The 16,358-nt window shown below is 36.9% G+C and overlaps 1 protein-coding gene across 2 annotated transcripts in view; it reads left to right on the top strand.

The window, feature by feature from the left end:
* The first annotated feature begins 201 nt into the window (after window positions 1–201).
* LOC133188844 (uncharacterized) overlaps window positions 202–16,358 on the top strand; it is a 30,886-nt gene continuing 14,729 nt past the window's right edge. For both annotated transcript variants that reach the window (XM_061324326.1, XM_061324327.1), the window contains exon 1: window positions 202–381. In XM_061324326.1, the coding sequence (XP_061180310.1) occupies window positions 315–381 (67 nt within the window). In that variant the 5' untranslated portion in view covers window positions 202–314. The remainder of the gene's footprint in view (window positions 382–16,358) is intronic.

Below are 16,358 nucleotides of genomic sequence, written 5' to 3'. Positions count from 1 at the left end.
ATTTCCTTCACATTAAAGGCATTTTCTTTTTCATCCTCATAACTTTCATGTCCTGACAATTGTTTTTGTAATATATATAGTCACCTTACCAACGGTAAATACCTGTGTATTCACAAGTTTGTAAAAATGGAATATATAGCATTGACCTACTTTCGTGCGGTGGTAAATAATTGACAGCGTTGCCTAATGTGTGCAAAAACTGTGCAGATTTCATACGGTCCAAAAGATTAACAAACAGATCCGGTGAATGCCTTGCGCAAAAAAGACAGGCATTCCGGATCATAATATTTTTTAGTTGCATTGAGTTTTAGTTTATGAAAATGCATGACAAACTTCTGTTTTTTCTCTGCATTTCTTTTTGTGTTCTCGTGTTTGTGCAAGGTAAGATGTACGCATACTTTATCTATATTTATGTAAATCTCTCAAATGAAATCAATGTAAAATCTCCAATTTAGCTTGTAATAGCACTAGTTAAGAAGGTCTACGACATTTGAAACTGACACAAGTTTTAGACAGACAGATTTGAAAAGTTCGTTGTAACTATGAATATGAGTTTGAATATATGTTTAGCTCAATCATCTGTAATCTGTGTAATTGTAGTGGTACAATCGTATGCATTTGAATCCATGCTATCAAGTTATCGTGATATACATCAATTCTACATTTGATAAATGTCTATTAAACGCTCAAATAATGGAATTCAGTTCAGTTTAATTTAATGTTCTACATTTTTTAGCTCACCTGAGCTGAAAGCTCAAGTGAGCTTTTCTGATCACCCGTTGTCCGTCGTCCGTCCGTCCGTCTGTCCGTCCGTCTGTCTGTCCGTCCGTCTGTAAACTTTTCACATTTTCGACTTCTTCTCAAGAACCACTGGGCCAATTTTAACCAAACTTGGTACAAAGCATTATTGGGTAAAGGAGAGTTTCAATTGTTAAAATAGAGGGCCAAGTCCCCTTCAAAGGGGAGATAATCAAGAAAATACAAAAATTGGGTGGGGTCATTAAAAAATCTTCTTCTCAAGAACCACTGGGCCAGAAAGGCTGAAACTTATGTGGAAGCATCCTGGGGTAGTGTAGATTCTAAATTGTTCAAATCATGACCCCCGGGGGTAGGGCGGGGCCACAATAGGGAATCCAAGTTTTACATTGAAATATGTAGTAGAAATCTTTAAAAATCTTCTTCTCAAGAACCACTGGGCCAGAAAAGCTGAAACTTATGTGGAAGCATCCTAGGGTAGTGTAGATTCTAAATTGTTCAAATCATGACCCGCAGGGGTAGGGCGGGGCCACAATAGGGAATCCAAGTTTTACATTGAAATATGTAGTAAAAATCTTTAAATATCTTCTTCTCAAGAACCACTGGGCCAGAAAAGCTGAAACTTATGTGGAAGTATCCTGGGGTAGTGTAGATTCTAAATTGTTCAAATCATGACCCGCGGGGGAAGGGCGGGGCCACAATAGGGAATCCAAGTTTTACATTGAAATATGTAGTAAAAATCTTTAAAAATCTTCTTCTCAAGAACCACTGGGCCAGAAAAGCTGAAACTTATGTGGAAGCATCCTGGGGTAGTGTAGATTCTAAATTGTTCAAATCATGACCCGCAGGGGTAGGGCGGGGCCACAATAGGGAATCCAAGTTTTACATTGAAATATGTAGTAAAAATCTTTAAATATCTTCTTCTCAAGAACCACTGGGCCGGAAAAGCTGAAACTTATGTGGAAGTATCCTGGGGTAGTGTAGATTCTAAATTGTTCAAATCATGACCCCCGGGGGAAGGGCGGGGCCACAATAGGGAATCCAAGTTTTACATTGAAATTTGTAGTAAAAATCTTTAAAAATCTTCTTCTCAAGAACCACTGGGCCAGAAAAGCTGAAACTTATGTGGAAGCATCCTGGGGTAGTGTAGATTTTAAATTGTTCAAATCATGACCCCCGGGGTAGGGCGGGGCCACAATAGGGAATCCAAGTTTTACATTGAAATATGTAGTAAAAATCTTTAAAAATCTTCTTCTCAAGAACCACTGGGCCAGAAAAGCTGAAACTTATGTGGAAGCATCCTGGGGTAGTGTAGATTCTAAATTGTTCAAATCATGACCCCCAAGATAGGGCGGGGCCACAATAGGGAATCCAAGTTTTACATTGAAATATGAAGTAAAAATCTTTAAAAATCTTCTTCTCAAGAACCACTGGGCCAGAAAAGCTGAAACTTACGTGGAAGCATCCTGGGGTAGTGTAGATTCCAAATTGTTCAAATCATGACCCGCGGGGGTAGGGCGGGGCCACATTAGGTAATCCAAGTTTTACGTTGAAATATGCAGAGAAAGTCTAAAAATCTTCTTCTCAAGAACCACTGGGCCAGAAAAGCTGAAACTTACGTGGAAGCATCCTGGGGTAGTGTAGATTCTAATTGTACAAATCATGACCCCTGGGGGTAGGGCGGGGCCACAATAAGTACTTATGGGGGGGGGGGAGAAATCAGGTGAAAATCAGCAAGGCCAAGGTTACTCAGGTGAGCGTTGTGGCCCATGGGCCTCTTGTTTAAAGATAGTGCGACAGTCGGATAAATTCGCGACAGTCAACTTTTCTATCCTCAACTCCCTTACTTATGTAGCAACATACCCTATCACCTGCATATGGGGTTTATATATCCCAGTTGATTCGATATGCAAGAGCATGCTCTACGTACGATCAATTTTCTAAACGAGGCAGGCTATTAACCAACAAACTGATGAAACAAGGATATCAACAGTCTCCTTTGAAGTCATTATTTCGCAAGTTCTATGGTCGATACAGCAAATTCAATCTATCATTAGGTCAAATGCTGACTGACGTCTTTTATACAATTTTAAGGCCATTATTTACACACTGAAATTTCTACGGATTTTTTCCGTTAACCCAATCATGACAAGGAGCATACGGAGGGTGTAACCATCGACATGGGCTGCTTACTCCTCCATGTCACCTGATCCCGCCGCTGAAATTTTTTGGGGCCGGTGTTTGCTCTGCTCTCGATTTATTTTGTTTAGATGGACTATGAGCTTTAAAACTGTTCGTTATCTCCACATTTCATTTCAAATGGACAGACATGGATCTGTCCTTAGTGAACATGTTTTAACTTGAGGTAATGGTAGAATGTAGAAAATTTATGATTTTTAAAGTTAAAAATGGACATAATGCGTAGTTTTGTCGTATTCCTGTCATATAACATCGAAAGGCATCACAGGACAAATCTAAAACACAAGAATGAAGTAAAAAATACATGCATCTAATACCAATGTTTCAAACTTTGCAACAAGGGACTAAAAAGTAACGGCATTTTCCGTAAAAAAGAAAGAAACGTAGATTAAAAGAATGTGATATAAGGAAACAATTGTCCAGGATTTTTCCTGATTTTTTTTGTCGCTGAACTGTTTTACACCTAGTTGTACATGTAATGTTCGCTAAAGGGGTTTAAGATACGATATTTCAACACATTAGAAAAGTTCCTCTTAGATCTGTTATTTGTCAAAATAATACAAATAAACTAGAGCCGAGCTCGTTGCAATGCAACGAATAGGTCTTCCGTCGGAGCTCCGGACAGGACAGAGCGACCTTGAGTCAAGGTCATGCAACATTTTAAGGCTATAAACAATCCTGTAAGGGGCATCAACTTTCAATGTTTCAACAGTAGAAAGACAGTAAAGGAATGTAAAATTCCCCTGTCAGTGAACTTGAACTTGTCCAAATAACTTTGCGTCAAGCCATGACACATTCTGCAGCTGGTTAAGAGCAAACACCATCTTTATGTCACCGACATAAAAAAAATCACAGTCACATATTCTTTCAGACTATTTATCCAAAACATCATATTCTAAGTGACCTCGGATTTAAGTCAAGGCCATTACACACTCTGGATGATATATTTATCATCTTTTCAGGGAAATGCAAATGCATGCAATTTTTTCTATTACAAAAGTATAGACCTTTTTGTTTATTTGTTTGTATGTTGTTTACCGTCCCTTTCGAGAATTTTTCAATCATATGGAGACGCCACCATTTGCCGATGGAGAGTTGCAAATTTTGACCTATATTCGGCACACATGGCCATTTAGCAATGAGGGATCTTTTTCGTGCCAGCACCTACTGCCAGACGGGACCTCAGTTTGTACGGTCTCATCCGAAGGATCAGTCTCTGCGTCCCACAGTGGGATTCGAACCTGCGACGTAAGGATCAACTCCATAATCCACGACTCTAGAGCAGACACTCTTACCATTGCGCCACTTGGGCGATTAGACCTTTTTGAATTTTACACTTGTTATATCAGTGACCTTGAACTTGCCTAAATGACCTACGTTAAGGTCAAAAACAACCTTTGAACAAATTATGAGCTTCCAGTGATACCCAATGACAAAGATATACCTGAAAAAGAATATTGCACTTTTCTGTCAGTGACCTTGAACTTGCCAGAAAGACCTTGGATCAAGGTCAAAACACATTCTTGGATCATAAGCAATCTCTGTATCAAGTAAAAGCTTTCAGTGATTTTATATAACAAAGTTATAGCATGTGGAAAAAAAAATAATATTTATCTGCCAGTGACCTTGAACTTGCCGAAAAACCCTTGTTCAAGGTCAGGAAAACCCATCTCAAGCAATCTGAGAAAAAGTTTCCTGTGTTCCTCCCACCCCTTATAAATTTATAATCCAGGCATGAATTTTGCCACTTCTTCTGCCAGTCTAGTACTATGTTATCTCAAACCGGTGGATCATAAGCAATCTTTGTTCCAAGTATGAGCTTCAAAAGTTATAACACATACACTAATCTTACAGTTTTTTGGCAGTGACCTTGAACTTACAGGAATGACCTTGGATGAAAGTCGTGTCAAACCCTTTAATTTTGTCATAAGCAATTTCTGTATCAAGTATGATACTTGCTATTTTTTTTCCAATGACCTTGAACTTGCTGGAATGATGTTGGATCAAAACCATGACACACCTTCGGATCATTAGTAATCTTTGTACCAAGTATGACCTTCCAGTTTCTTCATAACAAAGTTGTCGCCCGCGTGGCGCAGTGGTTAGAGCGTCTGCTCTAGAGTCGCGAAGTAAGGAGTTGATCCTTACGTCGCGGGTTCGAATCCCACTGTGGGACGTTGAGACCGGTCCTTCGGATGAGACCGTATAAACCGAGGTCCCGTGTCGCAGTAGGTGCTGGCACGAAAAAGATCCCTCACTGCTCAAAGGCCGTAAGTGCCGAGTATAGGACAAAATTTGCAGCTCTCCACCGGCAAGTGGTGGCGTCTCCATATGAGTGAAAAATTCTCGAGAGGGACGTTAAACAACATACAATCAATCAATCATAACAAAGTTATAATATCCTTGGCGAACTATCACGTACAGACGGACAGCTAGGCAGACGGACAGTGTGATTCCAAAAGACTCAAAACACCCCCACCCAAAACCCACACACTTCGTTTGGGGGGATATATAAATTCCTTTGTTAAATTATGAACACTCTTTCCGGCCCAAACCTTCTCCCTGGAATCAAAATTTGAAAAAAAAAAATGAATGTATGCTATGTTGGAAATTTTCTCATTCTAGTCTAGGGATTCTTGAGAATACTATTTTCAAATGACCCCATGCGCGGATCTAGAGGGGGTTGGGGGCAGTTAAATGTATATACTAAGCAAGAGGCCCATGGACCACATCGCTCACCTGAGTAACTTTGGCCATGCTGTTCATTACCAGACTTCCCCCTTGTAATACCTATTGTGGCCCCACCCTACCCCCAGGGGCCATGATTTGAACAATTTAAAATCTACACTACCCCAGGATGCTTCCACATAAGTTTCAGTTTTTCTGGTCCAGTGGTTTTTGAGGAGATTTTTAAAGATTTTTCCTATATATTTCAATGTAAAACTTGAGATTCCCCCTATTGTGGCCCCGCCCTATCCCCGGGATCATGATTTGAACAATTTAGAGTCTACACTACTTGAGGATGTTTCCACATAAGTTTCAGCTTTTCTGGCTCAGTGGTTCTTGAGAAGAAGATTTTTAAAGATTTTTCCTATATATTTCAATGTAAAACTTGTATTCCCTATTGTGGCCTCGCCCTACCCCCGGGGGTCATGATTTGAACAATTTAGAATCTACACTACCCCAGGATGCTTCCACATAAGTTTCAGCTTTTCTGGCCCAGTGGTTCTTGAGAAGAAGATTTTTAAAGATTTTTCCTATGTATTTCAATGTAAAACTTGTATTTCCTATTGTGGCCTCGCCCTACCCCCGGGGTCATAATCTGAACAATTTAGAATCTACACTACCCCAGGATGCTTTCAAAAGACGTTTCAGCTTTTCTGGCTCAGTGGTTCTTGAGAAGAAGATTTTTAAAGATTTTTCCTATATATTTCAATGTAAAACTTGGATTCCCTATTGTGGTCCCGCCCTACCCCCGGGGATCATGACTTTAACAATTTAGAATTTTCACTGTCCCAGGATGTTTCCACGTAAGTTTCAGCTTTTCTGGCCCAGTGGTTCTTGAGAAGAAGATTTTTTAATGACCCCACTCTATTTTTGTCTTTTCTTGATTATCTCCCCTTGTAAGGGGACTTGGTCCTTTATTTTAAAAATTTAAACTCCCCTTCCCCCAAGGATACTTTGTACCAAGTTTGGTTAAAATTGGCCCAGTGGTTCTTGAGAAGAAGTTGAAAATGTGAAAAGTTTACAGACGGACGGACGGACAGACAGACGGACGGACGACGGACAACGGGTGATCAGAAAAGCTCACTTGAGCTTTCAGCTCAGGTGAGCTAACAAGTAAAACAAACCATCCCCCCCCCCTTAGAAAACGCGGATCTGTGTTAAAATGGTATGAAAAGTCTTAGGTATGAAGCTTTAAAAGTCAACGACCCCCCCCCCCCCCTCCACCATACACACACACAAACACACACACGAAACAGGTTTTTCACGTTTGGGAAAAGAGTTTCTTTTTTTTGGCTCGTCAAGAAATTTCTGGGTTGAAATATTTTTTTATTGGGATCCCCTCCCCTCCCCCCCCCCCACCCCCACGTAGAAAAAAATTCCTTGATCTGCGCCTGGACCCCATCTAATTTGTATCCGTTAAAAGAGGATGTGACCCTTCATTTGAACAAAACTTTACCAAAAATATTCTGTGTTAATTTTCGTTGTTATGGTCCAGTGGTTCTTGATAAGATAAAAATGAGAAAAATTTACGAGTAGCTTTAGAACAACAACGACGATAATGCTTATATACACCAATATAGCAAACAAAGATGAAGAATTATGAACAGCAAAAGCTTACTTGGGTCTTTGGCTTAGGAGATGAGATACTTATTAAAAATTGAAATTATTTTGTCATTTTTTTTTTTTACAATCGACGGGCCTGCATTTCAAAGAGAGAGAGAGAGAGAGAGAGAGAGAGAGAGAGAGAGAGAGAGAATTTCTAGCTAGGTCTTTGAATAACAGTGAGATCGGTTCAGAAAACCAGGTCCCTAAGAATGTACATGTATATAAAATAGGCAGTGCCTTTCTCTCGGAATTCATCACCTGCTTCTATAAAGCTCCATCCTCACTTGTACTGACATGTACCTGGTAAAACCAACCGACTGCGAAGGAAAACATTCTATTTATTTCGAGGATGGGGGTTTACGTATAGTGATGAGAGGAAATTTATTCACCTATACGTTCATTAAATATGAAAGATTGCTTCTGAGTATTTGTATACGATCGCACGACTTTCGTGTTAATTTATAAAAAGTTAGATTATGAAAGCAAAGAACTAAACTGACATTTGTTGTAGATGAATTAAATAATTATTTAGCCGTTTATAAGGTTTTTTTAACATCTGTAAGAACCACTTTATTTTAAAAAACAAGTATTATTGGCGCCCATGATATATTAGACTATGTGTTTAAATAAAACATTATTCAGATATCGACATCCAAGAGAACAACACATTCTTTTTCAGTGGCGGAAACAGGAATCTTGAAAAGGGGGCCCGACCAGTTTTGTGTCGGGATAGGGGCCCAAAGCCACATTATAAATTGATTTATTAAATCTTGTGTATATTTTGGATACAAAAGGGGGCCATGGGCGGATATAGGATTTGTGATGGGGGGGCGTGGATAACTTCGTTCAGGCAGGGGGTCTGGGGGCCGCCTTAAGGCCCCCAGTGGGTCCAGGGCGAAGCCCTGGTGGTGGCCTAGGGCGCGAAGCCCCCGGAAGCTCCTGGGTTTTCGTGAATTTTAAGAGTCAGTAAAAGCAGACACAAAAATAGTTGTATTGATTACTTCCTTTACACAAAAGCCTATAAGATATGAATTAAGTTTGTAACTTACAATACTCTAAAGTCTTCGTAGGAATTTCACGTCTGCTTAAGAATAATGTATAAATTTATTAATCATTTGATAATTTTTTTTTCAAATTTACTCTTGAGAAAGCAGAAACTTTGTGTATCTCAGAACTTCGTGAATCTCCGAACTTCGTGTATGTCAGAAGTCGTTCTGAATCATTATTATCTCAGCAAGGATGCTAGTCAACCTGATATTTGTATGTAACTCTAATGTTATTCCAAAAAGTGTTGTTTTTTTTTTATTATTAAATTCCATTCACTGACCTACACATGTATCTCCACCGCAGCCAACGAAACAATATAAACAAACACGCTGTAACGTGCAGTTCCCTTTATAGCAGTATGAAATAAACGAAGCACAATGATACACAAAGAATATCTGAATATTGAAAAATTAAATATTGCAACGTTTGTTTTTATAAGTATTATACATATATGACAGGTACACTGTAGGGTAGGGTGGTGTAATTTCGACCGATTATTTTTTTATATTTAGATTTGTTCAAGTATGTCACTGCCTATTGCATGTATTACGCTCAACATTTATTGGATTATTTTTCCTTCGGAATACCTTTTATTGTTCAGATTACATTGTGTTATATGTATTATTCGTCATGATATGAAATAAATGTGTTCGATTTACAAGATATGTGTGTTGGGTAACTTCAACTGCACACGGGGTATTTTCGATCGATGTGCAAATATAAATGAAATTATTCGCGTCATCTCTAATTTAAAAAAATACATATATATTAATTTAAATTATTTTGTTGTAAAACATAAAAGATTGTGAAAAATGCTGACAAAAAGAAAAAAAAAGAAGCAATTTTCAAAATGTACCTAATTTGAAGACATTAAGTGCACCAGGTGCCTAGAGACTAATTTACCGATTTATCAAGGCATGCTACAAATATATATATGCGCAGGAATCTAAACCGCATGTAAACAAAACAGATGATTTTTTCACGGTTATAGAACTAGTTTCTACGGAGTATTCTTGTACATAATACTTATCCTAATACTTTTTTTTATACGGATGGTGGTCATGATTTTTTTTCTGGTAACAAATAGCATTGCGTCATTTTCATTGGTCGAACTGAGTTACTTGCTGACGCCGTATTCATGCAAAGGGTAACTTCGGCCGATTTCTGTTCAGCTGATTTGCATTTTATTTGTAAAAACTAAATACTATAAATTTAAAAGGTATGAATTTAAGTTGCAAATTTAAACATAGTTGATAAATTTCACGCCAGGAATATCCACCGTGTCTTTCTGTATATACAAGATATTTTTAGAGGTGATAAACTGATAATTCCTCGCAATGGTTTAAAAATACTCGTCCGTAATTTTTCGGGCGATAAAGTTTCTTCTTGGATGTAATTTTCCAGTAAAGAAATAAATTTCGCCTATTATTATCAACATTGATTTGTATATGAAAAATGCATTTTCTTTCTGCATAAAATAGATGTGTGTACACTATAATGGGTTATAAACAAATTATGAACAGTCGAAATTAACCAGGTGGTCGAAGTTACACTCGTCTGTGACCATCATAACCTATATCCTGACGTTAAAAAAAAGTCTTGTAACTATGTAAGTAAATTAATGCATAGTTACACCATTTGATAAATAAATACATCAATCAGTGGATAGGTTTGTAACGTAGACCTTCTGATTTTACCTCACTCGACACACCTCGGCCGATTCGTACCTCATCTGGATGAAGGTGACGGAATCAGCCGAGGTTTGCCGAATGCTATTTACCTTCGACCAGCCTTTATTTCTTTGCATCATCATAGGAAATTGACAAGTGCTGTCTACCCTTCAAACGAAATCGGGAGACGTTTTCCGCTTTGAATAATTATGAGATAATATTCATAGCCTAGGGAATGCAAGGTTTTCAGACTTGATTTTTAAGAAAACCGATACTTGGTCATAAAATAAAATAAAATTACCATTTTTTAATTGACCATTAATTATAAAACCAAAGTATGGCATTATTAATATTTTGAAAATTTTAGGGGGGGGGGGCGTGCGCCCCCGAGCCCCACTTAAATCCGCCAGTGGGGGCAGGCCCCCTGAACCTCCTTTAAATCTGTCAGTGTTTTCTTTCATTATACGGACTTGCAGAATAAGCGAAATACTCCAGATATTTAATAAAAATCTCAAACCCGATCAAAAACGCGTTGACAAAGTCAAACCAGACGGTTTTAGTTTTTACGGCATTTTTACAGTGATATGAGAAAAGTCGGATAATTGCTGTTAATTTTAAGAAATAAAGTTCGGCATTTTTCAACCTCGTTCGGTATAATATAATTTACTGATAATTTTTTCCGTTAAGGAGGAACACATGGACGAAGGATAAAAAAGAGGTATTCTGCATGTACATGTACACATCATTGCTATAATTGTGTACTCGGGATTAAACCCAAAATCCTTCGTTACATTGTATTTGGGTATAATTTTCACATGTTCTCAGGCGGATAATCATTTATTTTTATCTGTCTAAAGACAATAATTTCAGTTAATAGAGAAATGTTTTTATTTCGTCGTTTTTTTCCCATCCTTTTGGTTTACACGTTTGCTTTGTACACAAAAGCATGTGTTCATATACCGCTGTTTCTACACGCTATCGATGTGATCAGGGAGAACATGATATCCTCCAGCAATTTACTTCTTATGAAAACACTCAATGGAAACATATTAGGTGAAAATATATACACCCATTAGTATCTTAGTACCTTAGTATCGACCTGTTTAATTGCAATGTCACCAACCGTAACGATCGCTGGCCCGGACTTGAATATAATTTATTACCGTTATTAAAACAACTCGTCAGCTGAGTGGACCTATGATTTAAACAGTAAAATAGGGAAATTCCAGAGTTCGAAGTGTATTTATTATTTTGGGCGCTCTTCCGCATAAACAAATTAAATCGCATTTACGCGTACTTACATGCATGTACCAATAATTTGTGTCATGGGTATATATTAGATGAAATAAAACAAATGCATAAGATTAATCTTCCTAAACAACACGTTTTTAAAACAATCTATCTGATATAACCGACGTTATAAAATAACAAAGAAAATAAAAGGTTTGTGTTTGTATTTAATTTGGAATGAGAACAAATCTTAACCTGTCAAATAATTTATAAAACGTACTTCGTTTTCCAGACACTAATTGCCATGCGTAATCTTCACATGCACTGACCAAGAGGTCACAAGTTTGAAATGTATGGCTTCTCATTGCGTGAGTTTTGTCAACACATGTCGGAGTAGACTATCTAAGCCAATTGATTCCCAAAGAACACTGCATAGGAAGGGTTCTTTTTTGGTACACTTTTTAACGGGTAAAATTCATTCGACGCTCGATAGAATTTTCAAATACAAGTGAAATATTGAGGCGGTTAAGTTACATGCGTCCGACATAGTATTTTGTATGCAATAATATTGTAAGTTAGGAAGAAAATAATACAACCTCAAAAGTACTTAATTTTATTTTCAATTTTCCTGACAATTAAAAATGTGACCTCTACATACAATTATCGTTTTTAATTATATACATCCTGTTTAATGTTCATGAAAGAAATAGCAACTCGTTAAATAATAACATAAGAGAGATAAATAAACTGTTTCTTTAATACGCAAACAAAGTGGTCTTTTCGGCATTCAAAATGCATTGAATTTGAAGTGAGTAAGTGAAAGGCACTTAAGACTAGCTGATTAAAACGAGCGAGTGATAATTAAACAGTAAGACGGAATCATATGAAAGATTCGAAATGATTTTAAAGTAATTTTCCACAAAGCGCAATTATCTCAACAATGCAATGTTTATAAGAATAAATATGCAACTTTCTTGTAATTGAGCGAATAAAATATAAATCGAAATGTACTAGCGACTTAATCAAAGATATGAAATAATCTGAAAGATTCAACATATTTATCCACTCATCACTTAGTTAAAATGTATTTGGAATGGCCATTCTATGGTTTGTTTTGTGTATGACCTTAGGTCGCTGGTTCCCACGCCGATTGATCCTCGGTGACCTCCTTTGCCACGCGCTATCGAGGGAGGGGTTACATAATTGTAAACACACGAGGTGAATGTAAAAGGCGTGTACTTAATGGCTGTGACTAGTCTATGTTTAAAGTTTTGTTTTATTTTCTAACTTTATTGTTTGTTTTTATATGATAAGAAGAAAAGGTTATCTTTTTTTCCCTGTTTAGTAGACTGGTTTATCCAAATTTGAAAACAAACGAAATAAAAGGGAAAGTTGTCAGTAAATAATTTGGAAATAAAGCACAAAATACTTCAAAAACCTGATTCTAAAGAATATTAGCATCTAATATAGCAAGGTTTATTATTTATAGTAAGTTTATTTTAATTACACGCATGAAGAGCTCTTGTTTACTTGCTGAATGAAAACACTTACCTGTATATGTGTTATGCTTTTAGCTCATTTAGAACACAAGACTCAAACAAAATAACATTTTCTTGAGATCAATAAGATGTTAAATAACAACTTTAATTACGGCAGCTATTTCGAAATATTTACCGTTTTTGAGTTATAAAGCAAAAACTTTAAAGGGCCCCAGATCCCTAATTTAAGGGGCCAGACCCTTTTTAGTGGTCTCAAATGAAAGGCCTTAAAATTGTGCACAACTTTTATTCTACATGTTTTATCAAAATATTTTTAGTTTAGAAGATAAAAAGGAAAATATGTGTAAATTTTCGTTCTTTTTGGCGTTCTAATTTTTGACCCCTCTCTAGCGCCATTTTGAATACAGAAATTGAAAAACAAAAACCGATGTGCACAACTTCAGTGCTTCTATTATTTAAATTCGGTAGAATTTCTACTCCAGCTTCAGTAGTCTCTGAGCCTTTGTCTGGAAATGAAGCCTCCTAAATTTTCATTTAAAGGGAGATAACCCAAAAGCGGAAGTGGGTTTTTGAAATGTTTGACAGCCTTCTGATAGAATTTTGTAACGTCTTTAAACCCTGCAAATTTGAGCAAAATCCGTTGAGAAATGAGCAAGATATGAGGTCTCAAAGTTGGCGTCTAGGAAAAAAAAAAAGAATAATAAGAACTAGAGTGAGCTCGTTGCAAAGCAACGAATAGGTCTTCCGTCGGAGCTGCGGAAGGAAGAAGTGACCTTGAGTCAAGGTCATGCCACATTCTAAAGTTATACATGTAAGCAATCTTGTAAGGGGAAGCAACTTACAATATTTCGCTAGGAAAAACTGTAAAGGAATGTACGTGACCTTGAACATTCCAAATGCCTTGCGTCAAACCATGACACACTCTCGTCATAAAACCCAATCTGTGTGTTACCGACTTGAAAGTTCACAGTGACACGTCATGTTCTTTTAGTCCATACATACAGTCAAAACATCTTATCCTTAGTGACCTTGAACTTGAGTCAAGGCCATGTCACACTCTGCATGATACCAGCAATGTTTCACTAGTACAAATACGGTAGCGAAATTACAGTTTCTCTGTCAGTGACCTTGACTCGACCAAATGACATTGCATCAAGGCCATAACACACACTGGTTAAAAGCAATCCCAGTCTGTGAGTTTCTGAACGGATAAGTTCAGCCATGTTTTTTCAGATCATACAGCGAGTCGGAATATTTGTTAGGTTCAACATAATGATTTAAAAATTCATTGAGAATGTTTTATGCCCAGTTTGGATAAGTAGTAAAACGAGGAGATCGATCCTTTGGATGAGACCGGTGCTTGTGGACAGCCCCCCCCCCCCCCCCCCAATATACACCCCGGGGTCCAAGAATATTTTTATTCGTCTTTTTCCATAAATTAATCTTCTAGTACACATTTACAATGTGTTTCATATGAAAAATACATAAAAATAACGTAGAATTAACGTTTTATTAAAAAATCATACCCGCGGTATTATGAAATAGAGAAGGTAAGTCACTTCCAGTTGTTAACACTGGACCCCTCTTGGATATCGGGCCTAAAATATCATATACATGTACCTACCACATGTCACCAAAATATGTTATTATATCTTGTTTCATCGTCGCAAGCCACGGGTTTTGTGTCCATTCTATTTCCACAAACCCGTGGCTGCCTCCATCAAATTTCTCTCGTTCTCATGAATATTAATAACATACATTCAACCAATTGAATAACATCTGACGCTTCAAGTCAGAACCAATGAAAATGATGTCTATCTTGTATTTGGATGTAACCATAACCACGAGCTGTACATCAACTTCGGTTCGAATTTCCTTTCTTAACGAGTAACGCTATTCAGCGTTCTCACACAACGTCTACATTTGAAACCCTGTATTTTAATGTAAAACCTTGTAAGTATTTTAGAATATACGTTACTCACATCTGTTCTTCAGGATCTATTGTATTTTTTTCAATAAATCTGCCACGCATAGCAAACATGATTTCATTATGGGCGCCGCCATTTAAGCGTACCAAAAATTGCTACAGAGTGATTTCATTGGTCAGGGTAAATCTGGCGTCACTTAATAAATATTCAATGATTCAGTCGCGAGAACGATAGAATTTGGTAGGAGGCAGCCACGGGTTTGTTGAAATAGAATGGACACAAAACCCGTGGCTTGCGACGATGATCTTGTTTCGGTAGATATTTTTGTCTTTAATCGTGCTATTTAAACGGAAGACCTTAAATAGTGTCTGTGGCTGTCACTATTTCGGTGTTTTTCAGAAACTTGATCGTAGAATTAGTCAAAGTCCACAACTGGACAATAAACTGATAAATCGGCTACGGTATATTATCTGTTCACAGAAACGACATATTGAAACTGAAAAAAAAATAATCCAGAAGCAATTCATTTCATTGAAATTCTATCAGGAATATTTTGTTTTAATCGATGGACTCGATAAATCAATAAACTGACCGAAGGGAAAACGTTGCACGTGCCGTAACATTCTGTACGTTTTTTTTTTTTTTTATTTTACATTCTACTTGCATAATACATCCACATGTACATGTACATATATATTAAACAGAAACATAAATACCAAGCCCGTCGGCATTTAAAAAAGTAATAAAACATAATTTGATTTGATCTATTTTATTTCATTTAAACTCTATTGATTTGTTTTAAAAGTATGATTGATCTTTTTCCTTTTAATATACACTCAGGGTAAAAAAAGAAGAAGTATATATTGACTAGCGTAACTTTCATGGTTGTTATATTTGAAAATGTAGAAATAATGAAATAATGAAACGTTGAAGGGACTGGTGTGTTGTATGGCTAGACAACGCCTTGCACATGCAGAGAAATTTACCACAGGTACTCTAGGACAGGTGTGAAACCCCTAGGGCATGCCGTTTCCTGCTCTTGCTCTGCTAATCCCTATACACAGGAAATGATCGCGACTAATACTTAATACACAAAGAAACAGAATATATTCAAGTAAACTTGGCATTGATTTTTTTCTTGAGTATAATTGAGAATAATAAGTTTTAGTGATATACCCCCCCCCCCCCCCCGTTTTAATTGTTTTGTGAAGTCCATCACCATGCACATTCCATCTTCTGTAATTGGAGAAATGTTTAAATTAAAAACAAACCACTGTTTACAAAAGAAGTAAATATCGAGGGGAAAAAAATTGTATATTTTATTGATATCTTTTATAACGTTCACGCGCCCGCTCACTGCAAACGCTCACCATCGAATATTACAGCTTTCCGGTCATTCGACAATTTCAGGGAAATGCTTGCACATTAATACAGTAAAGTGAAATTATTTAAATGAATTATATTGTTCTAAATTTGGTAAAAAACAAAACAAAAACAAAAACAAAACAAAACAAAACATGAACAGTATATAGATATATTTTTTTCCTCATAGGAATGCTGAAAACTGTTAATCGGAAGCCGCACTGACTATTGTTTAGCACGTGTATGTAACATTGCAGTTCGCATATAATTTGAAAAGAGAAGTTATTATAACTTATATTTCCGACATTAAAATTTGTCACGTTAAACTCTCAAAT

Source organism: Saccostrea echinata, unplaced genomic scaffold, assembly GCF_033153115.1.
Source record: "Saccostrea echinata isolate AGI-Se365-2 ecotype Australia unplaced genomic scaffold, CSIRO_AGI_Sech_v1 ptg000016l, whole genome shotgun sequence".
Taxonomy (NCBI): domain Eukaryota; kingdom Metazoa; phylum Mollusca; class Bivalvia; order Ostreida; family Ostreidae; genus Saccostrea; species Saccostrea echinata.
This window is presented reverse-complemented; position numbering and strand designations above follow the sequence as displayed.